The 9568-nt window shown below is 27.0% G+C and overlaps 1 protein-coding gene across 1 annotated transcript; it reads left to right on the top strand.

Moving 5' to 3' along the window:
- Window positions 1-248: 248 nt before the first annotated feature.
- Window positions 249-4233, top strand: LOC108338938 (chromatin remodeling protein EBS). Its single transcript, XM_017576020.2, has 5 exons — window positions 249-518; window positions 651-993; window positions 1406-1474; window positions 2068-2206; window positions 4025-4233. The coding sequence occupies exons 1-5, from the start codon at window positions 446-448 to the stop codon at window positions 4049-4051; spliced, it is 651 nt and encodes a 216-aa protein (XP_017431509.1). The 5' UTR covers window positions 249-445; the 3' UTR covers window positions 4052-4233.
- Window positions 4234-9568: the final 5335 nt, after the last annotated feature.

Below are 9568 nucleotides of genomic sequence, written 5' to 3' on the forward strand. Positions count from 1 at the left end.
GGTTGGTGAAAAATCAAAGATTATACATGAAAACAAGAAAAGTTGTTCATAATATTAAAGAAAAAAAATCTTTGAAAAAGATGTATCATGATTTGAAAATAAAGAAATTAATTTTCATTTTCTCTTTTCTGTTTTTCTTGTGTTACCGTTTATCGCCAAAATCAGGCTCATCGAATCATTACCCTTTTCAAACACGAGGTGCTAAACCCCAGTTCTCTCTTTTCAGCCGTTCAAAACTTTGAATCCACGTGTCACCAAAAGGTTTGCTGAAATGGAGATGTCTATTTCTTCAGAAATGGAGAGGATCTGGACTCCGAAAAAATTGTTGCTCCCCACCCCCACACCTTAGGGTTCTTCGGTTCTTTGGTTCTTCTCCTCCTTCTAACCCAACAAGAGTCCTTAGAAAAAAAAAATCACATTTCCCAAAACGCCCTTCGCGCAACGCATGGCGAAAACGAGGCCAGGCAGAAAGGACTTGGACTCGTACACCATAAGAGGAACCAACAAGATCGTCCGAGGTAACACACACAACGACGACCCTTTGCGTTTTTCTCATTCAAAACGGTTCCTTTCCTCGTTTTCGTGGCTGCCCATGATGTTTTTTTGAGGTGGGGTTGTCGTTAACAGCGTTTGGTTCTTTGGTGCTGCAGCTGGCGATTGCGTTCTGATGCGGCCCTCGGACACTTCGAAGCCCCCTTACGTGGCGCGCGTGGAAAAGATCGAGCAAGACAACAGGAACAACGTGAAGGTGCGTGTGAGGTGGTACTACAGACCCGAAGAGTCCATTGGGGGTCGCAGACAGTTCCATGGTGCCAAAGAGCTTTTTCTCTCCGACCACTATGATGTGCAGAGTGCTCACACCATCGAAGGCAAGTGCTTAGTGCACTCTTTCAAGAACTACACCAAGCTTGAGAATGTGGGTGCTGAGGATTACTATTGTAGATTTGAGTACAAAGCCGCAACTGGGGCTTTCACTCCTGACCGTGTTGCTGTGTGAGTTTCATCTCAAATATGTTCTTGGTCCTTCAAAGTATCTCGAAACTCAGTTTTAGTCCCATCGGAAAATTTAGTATGTTTTGGGTCTTTTTAGGTCTTTCATTTTAGCATTTATAACAATTTATTTTGTTATTGCGTTATGTTTTAACGGAAGTACATTGTTTTAGTGACTGGTTTTACATTCTATAAAAATTTAACTAGGTTTTAGTGTTTTCAATTTAACATAATTCGTTTCTAGTTATTATATTTTAAAGCACTTCGATTTTGGTAAATGTAATGAGTAAAAACCTATTACAATTTTCTGGGGATTAAAACTTAATTTCTGAGATATTTTGAGGGACATCCTTACTTAATATATTCTTTTGGGTTATTGACAGTAAGGAGGGGGATTTTGGTTTTTGTTTTGAAGGTATTGCAAGTGTGAGATGCCATATAACCCGGATGATCTCATGGTACAATGTGAAGGGTGCAAGGATTGGTAAACTCAGTGTATTCTGCTTACTTTGTTTCCTATTTATTGAACTTGGTGTTTCTGATTTTGTGTGTGTGTGTGTGTGTTCTGCTTACTTTGTTTCCTATTTATTGAACTTGTATTAAAAGAGAGGAACTAAGAAGGAAAGAGTAAATGCATAAAAGATTGTCCATTTTGTTGTGAGCTACTCACGGCTAAAATTTAAGTGACAGATGACTTGAATTTTTGTCTCTAAAAGTACCAGTGTGTTTGTCTGTGAATGTGGCTGTTGGTTCCTTTGTTTCTTTTATTCAGTATACCTTTGTTTCTTTTATTCAGTATATGTGTCAGCTAATATAAATTGAAAGATGAAGAAGCCTTTTCTTCTGCTGACTCTTTTATCAGAAGTGATGGAATTTTGTACTTAGATGTTTTTTTATATCAGTGCCTATGTAAATATTGGGGATGCAACTTTGCTAACATCACTTTTTTTTATTACCGTGAAAGAGTGTTAAATCTAAAATGAGTTCAAGAATCATACTATTGTCTATTTTCAAATCTCTTGATATTGTCGTGTGTTTTATAGAACACATAATTCAATCTGTGTAGATTTCTTGTAGGTACCATCCTGCTTGCGTGGGCATGACTATTGAAGAAGCAAAGAAACTAGATCATTTTGTCTGTTCAGAATGTTCATCTGATGATGATATGAAGAAACCACAAGCTACATTTTCTGCATCACCTGGAGCTGATGGCAAGGTGACTTCTTACATCCATTACCAAATAATTACTACTTTGTTCTCATTACTTATTGTTCATGGCATACGACTAACACATAGTTTTCTATTATTTAGTTTCCCCTTGGCAATTATATGGGGAGGGTAATGCGGTTACATTACTGAAAAATTGATGAGAACAAAAATTCATTTAAAAAATTTAACGTTAATGTAGCTTGTTATGGTTGCCCTTGTTCTAGTTTTGAAATTGGCCATAGAGTGCAGCTAGTTTTTTACTAGTTAGCACCTTTTTTGCCATAAAATTGCGAAAACAAAAGGATATTGGTGTTTTGGCTCAGACTCATGAAAATACCAGCCATGTTTACGTTAATCAGTCTCATATGTACTTCTCCTGTTTTGATATCAAATTTTGGATACTGCATTCTTAATTTCCGCTTTGCTATCCTTAATCTGAAACACGATGTATATTTTTGAAATCAGATTTGGTTTTAGCATAGTTAGTTCAAACTGCAGAATAGCTAAAAATAATCTACTGATCATGGGTGCATGTTATGCCGTTTCTTTGAAATATACCTCTCTTATTTGTAGTTCTTGTACCCTTATCTGACAGACATGCTTTATTTTGTTGACAAATTCACATTTTAGTGTTGCAAAACTTTTCTTCCTTGATGTCTCTTGGATTGTGGTTTTGACTAAATTTTGTCTTTGCTAAAATGTTTACAAATAGTATTTTGATGTGAAAAGCCAAACAATTTCCATTTTTGTGGGGGAGATATAGATGTGGGCGTGTTGTTTTTTCATCACTGTCATAAAATTGCAGATTTATTTTATAAAACTGACTTGCATCAATTGCTTTTGATTTTCCTGAGGGTAGGGAAGCTGGCACAATGGGTTTGTTATTCCTGATACATTTAATTTGATCATCATTTTGGCTTAGGAGGATGTACATTCTTCTTCTGATCTTTATATTTTTTTCATGTATGTATTTTGCTTCATTTCCTTTCACGCTTGTTGATAATTCTTAGTAAAATGTTTGGGATTCAACTAGCCTCTGGAAGAATCTATAAAAGAGAAGAAAACATCTATAAGAGAAGAAAACATACGATCTTTGAAGCTATGACACGACTCTTATCTGATAAACACACAATTTATACTAATTTTTATTGTGACTAAGCTGGTTCTCTGTTTAAATAGGTTTGCAAATTTATATGCAAGATATTTAATTCAAATATGGATTATAATAACATCAATCTATATCTTAAAAAGAAATAAAATGTTTACTGTGTTTTCAGATCATATTATTATGAAATGGTGATTGTAAATTCAAAAGTTTGTTCTGTCTCTATATCTGCTTATTGTGTAAGAAATTTCATTGTATTTCTTTGGATGAAATATCTGAGAGTTATTTCAGCTTTATCTTCCTCTAATTTCGCAACTTTTAACTTTTGTGCTTGGTGCCTTTTTCTGCCAATTTTAATTTGGGGTGAAAATTGAATCATGAAAAAGCTTGTTTTGTATTATCCATATACTGAGTTTTCAAAATATACTAATGTTGGTAAGTTAAAAAAGCTTTAAAACATCAAAATCAATATACATAAGTTTTAAAACATTAAAAAAGATTTTGAAGACACACGTAAAGATTATTATGAACTCAATCCAAATTCATAACATTTAGAGTGGCGATTTCTATGATTTTCTTTGACATTAATTTGGATACTCTTTCATTATTCAGTTTAAGAACATAATTTTCCATTTTGTAATTATTATTATGTATTAGGGTAAATGAGATTGTTGATTAGAAGTGAGTAGTTGGAAATTAGATTGAAAATTTTGAATGCAGGTGGATTCGAAGCGGCGGAAGAGATGACCATGATGGTGAAGAAGGAAGACTGTGATAGCTTTTGTGTGGCTCTATGGTAGCTTTTGTGTGTTGTACAGCTTCTTCGTATAGAGGCTATAAACATTTTACTATGTATTTGACTCACCTTATATTATGTATCTATCTGCTGTCTTATCTTATATTAGATTTAATTACTCTGACATTTCTTCAGGATAACTCCCATCCAACTGTTTATTCCTTAGATCATGACATCAAACCTTAAATACTTTAATATTTTACAAGTACACACAAGTTGTTAGTGTTAAATGCTGTCTTAGCTCATTCATCTTATCTCACTTTTGTTTTTACACTTTTACTAGATTTTAAGTATATCATAAATTTGTGTATTTTTAATTGAGTTTTTATTAGATTTTTTTTCTTCTGATTATTGGGTATTTAATTTTTATATTTAACTTTTTGTGATCTAAGTTTTTTATTAATTGAATGATATGATTATTATTTTATTGTTATATTTAATTTTCAAATGTTATTAAAAAATTTGAGATGATGGTGTTAATATAAAACAAAATTGAAATAATAAAAGTAACCTGGTTACTTATAACAGAATAAAATAAGTCTTAAAACATAATATTTTGTGTATTTAATCGATAAAAAAAGTCTGATGAATTCAATTGGAAATATATGAAGTTAAAAGAAATATATTTTGTGGATCAATTATTTTTGTTAAAATTGGCTAGAGATAATAAAATATAATTACGAATTTAATGTCAACACTGATTTTATTTGATTTATTTATAATTTTGTTCGTGTATGTTACTTGCAGTGTAATAAAAAATTGAAGATGGAAAATTAAGGAAGTCCAAAACGGTTAAAGTTGTTTTTTTCTTTTCTCTACGTATAAATTACTGTATGGTATATTTGATTTAGTTTAACTTTAAAAAAATCAACTCTTAAAACCTCTTAAATTTAAAAAATAATTATTTGATTACTTAAACTAATCTAAACAAACACTTGTCAAATTAATCGATATTTATTTTTGAAGACGGAAATTAAAATTGCAAACACAATATGAAAATATTCTTTTAATTACACTTTAAGACGTATCCTGTATTTATTGACCTGACCTGGTTACAAGTGTACTTGGAGTATTCATTAAAATAATATTATTAATGTTAATTACTATATACAAGATGTCATCACTTCAAATTTCGTGACTCAACTTTATCTTTAAAAGGGTTTCATAGATTAAAAAAGAGAGTACATAAATAAATTTTAATCTCACGTCTTGACTTGGTGTAAAACTTTTCGGACTATCAAACTATTTTTCTTTTCATTTTCTTTACCATAAATTAAAACTAATTTACCTTAAGCACTATTGTTTATGCTTTAAAGGTACATATTTAATATAAATAATATAATTTTGGCTTTACTTCCAACGATCTATCATCAACTATAGAACACGTGTTAAAAGATAAAGAGGAAAGCAAAACAAATCGTGGGTTTATCGTGCATTAAAATATAGATCACAACATATATGAATATTCAATATATATATATATAATGGTTTATACACCATGCATGCATATTTATGGACGTTATTGACGTAAAACGCATTACCAGAATATTTACATTGCACGAATCTATATCTTATACAAAGCAACGTTAATATTCAATGCACATTAGCATTTGGTAAATATATATTATGTGAGTTTAAGTTTTTCATTAAATAAAAATAAAAAATTAAACAAATTATAATAAAAAAGTTTATAAATTTTTTGTTTTAAATTTTGAGATTAAATTGGTATTAATCTTTTATGTAGATAGAATTCGTATTTAGTTAATATTGTATTTTTCAAATAAATTCTTTTCTAAAATACCTAATAATATTATAATCTGATTCATTTTAATTTTTAACGAGAATAAACAGTAAATATTCATAAATCTATTATTTTAAAATCTTGGATTATATATGATATTAATTATTTATATGCGTTAGAGTTATATGTTATTAATATTTATTAATATTAATGATATTCGAACTCGCTCATCTTTAACATTTAAATGAGAATATATATATATATATATATATATATATATATATATATATATATATATATATATATATATATATATATATATATATATATATATAGTGTTACAGAATTGATTATAATAGTACAAATAATGGTATTCTTTGCTCCACTAGTTATTTTCATTTTGACTTTTTATTCCACTTTAATTAGATCATATTCCTCTACTATTTTGTTATAACCAATCCTATTACCCTTTTATTCAGAGGTAGTTTTCTTTTCATGGAAACTTTGCTTCATTTCAATCTTCGAAATGACTTGTTTGTTGTACTTTTTCATGACGTGATAAAAAGTGGGAATTATACTTTTTCAGAAAAAGTTTTTTTTTAGAGAAATGAATTGGACATTCTTTATATTTAATAATGTCTCTTAATATTATATATATATATATATATATATATATATATATATATATATAGGCGTGTGTGTTTGTGTTACTAATTAATTATCATAATATAATTATAGTTAAATATATTTTTACTCCAATCTAAGTTATATATATTTTTGCCTTTTAATTAGAAATGATTTTCCTAATACTTGCATTTAAAAGAAAGTCTTCTTTATTTATCAATGTCAAATGACCAATGATATTTAAGGAAATAATAAAAGATGTATTTAAAATAATAACATATTTTTTTTTAATTTTTTTTTACTAAAATATCTTTTTAATATCTCAAATTTAATATTAGCTCTCAAAATTTGAAAATGATAAGTTTAGTCTCTCAAATTTAAAATTTATCTTTTAGTCGTTCAAATTAAGATGAAAAGTGAATTTAACATGTCCAAGACTGAATGTGAAACTTTTGTTTGATTATATTCCTTTACGTAGAAGATTAAGGGATGCAAATTTAAAAAAAAAAACTGCGCATAATTTTAAATGACTATTTATATGTTTTCTAACAATATTTTTAGATCAAATAACATGTTATAAATAAAAACACTGTATTTACATGTTCTAGTCATAGTCACTGATTTTAATATCAAAATAAAAACTTAAGTCAAAACTTCATTATGACAATGTGAGAAACAAGATACTACGTCATTTGATTGTAGTAGCAATTAGTTATATTATAATAATAATAATAATAATAGTAATAATAATAATATTAATAATAATAAGGAGAGACATACAAAAAATAAGAAAGAGAAAGAAGATGTTTTAGCACAGTTAAAACCATTTTTTCTCAAATTAAACACGTGTTGTGTCAAGAAATTTTCAACAATGTTAACTTTGAAAATAAAAGTAATAAATTATTTCAATATTGAAAGATTTAAGGTTCTTAAAATGTCAAATTTACATCTGAAAAAATAAAACAAAATAATTCTGTAATTTGCGGCTAAATAAATTTTGATCCAAGTTGTTGAGACTAAAATTATATCATAGCTAAACAAATATAGAAATTGTATTTTCGCATCCTTACTTTAGTGACGCATGCCATGTAAATGACAATATGTGCTATTTTAAATTATCAAAATGACAATGAGAATGAATTCAAGAAATTGTCAAAAACCTTAAATGACAATAAAAAAAAGTACTATTTTAAATTAAAATGAAAGTAGTAATTATGTTTATATAATATTATTACTTTGCAATATGATGAAGAGTTAAAAACTTCAGGCTTGAAAATTTTTAAACACTAAATTTCAGTGATTAAAAGTAGTTTTAACTTCTAAATCTCAATTTTTATATCCTAATTATTAAATACGAATCTCAAACATTAAGCTCAAGCCAATTCATTTTCGTTCTTTAAATTTAGTGTTAGGCACTAAATATATATACACTCTTTCTCAACATTAAGATACTAAAAATGTTTTTTTTTTTTTAAATGTTGGGACAACAACAAGAATCAGTTTAAATCTGAGGACATAATTAAATTAAAATTTATTACTAAAAACTTTTCAATATGTTCTTCAACGGGTATCTTGCAAGCTTGATAACATTTTCATGTATAATGTGGAGTTGATAGTAAAATTGATAATTATTGGGGACTAGAATTTTTTTTTATATTTATTCTAATGTAAATTTATTTAATTCTTATAAATTTATAAATATATTTTAAATTTTATTTTTGATATAATATTTTTTTAAAATTTCATAGTAAATTATATAGAACATAGTCCATTATATTAATTATTATTAAAATTACACATAGTTTTTAATTAAATTCATTAGATTTATTTTATTTATTCAAAATAAAATAATATTTTTCTTAAAAAAAGTTAACATAATATAAATTAACTCGAATGAATTAATCTACCATTTTGAATAATTCGTATAAATAGTCTAATATCAATTTTAAAATAATGAATTCATATTATACATATTGATTAGATCTATATTTTTGTTTAGAAATAACATATTGAATTTTATTTATTTATTATTCTTTTAAAATATATTGATGTATAATTATTTTTAAAATATTTTTAAAAAATTTAATATATTAAAATTATTATATTTTAAAAACATCAATGTTTTAAATGTCGATCCTACGTTAATCTAATTGACTATTATTATCGATGGACAGAATGATGCTGACTGTTGGGTTCATATCATATACCATACAACAATGAAAATAAAAAACTATGAAAATGAATATATTTTATGTTCTACGTTATTAACATTAATGGAAAAATTAAGAATTTCTTTTAAGTTATGGAGTTTGATTTGTGTGTTTAATTACTATTGACGATATGAACTACAACCTATGGAGGAGAGGATGACGCAGAGAAATTAAATGGCTTTAAATGCATTAATTAATATCTTGAACGTTGAATGCATGCAGGCAGAGTTGGACACACTTCACAACATATCTACTTTTTCATATGTTGTCCCACCAAATTTGTCTCTTGCGAGAGCGTGTCAGAGCATAAAAAAAGGTTCTGGCCTCCTGCCAACTCCTTAAAAAGGAAAATAATTAAAAATATTATATTTTTTAAATATGTAAATATATAATATTATTATAATTTAAATCATTAATTTTTATAAATTAAGTTTTAATTATCAATTATAATAAAATAATTTAACAGTAACTGTAATAATTATTTTATTTAATTTAATTAAAAATATTAATTAATCAATTAAATTTTAAAATTATTTATATAATTAAATATGTTTTAAATATTTTTTTATAAGTATATATACAAACAAATTTTATTAAAAATGTTTTAAAAAAAGTGGTGGGGTGGGTGAATTGCAATTTCTAATCTATTTTTTATAGCAAATCAGCTTGTTTCGACTCGTTTTTAATAGGTGCAGAGCGTATTATAGATTGTCCCGTTTTGCTATCTTTAATTACACGACTACAATTTCCATTTTGTACTTTTTCTAAAACTCTTCTTTTTCTTTAAATTCAAATTCTATTTACTTTTCTTAAAATATCTTTAGTTATGAGCTGCTATTTATATTTAGACACGAGTTTTATAAAATTGTGTGAAAGAATATATCAATGCTATA

This window comes from Vigna angularis, chromosome 5, assembly GCF_016808095.1.
Source record: "Vigna angularis cultivar LongXiaoDou No.4 chromosome 5, ASM1680809v1, whole genome shotgun sequence".
NCBI classification, from domain to species: Eukaryota; Viridiplantae; Streptophyta; class Magnoliopsida; order Fabales; family Fabaceae; genus Vigna; species Vigna angularis.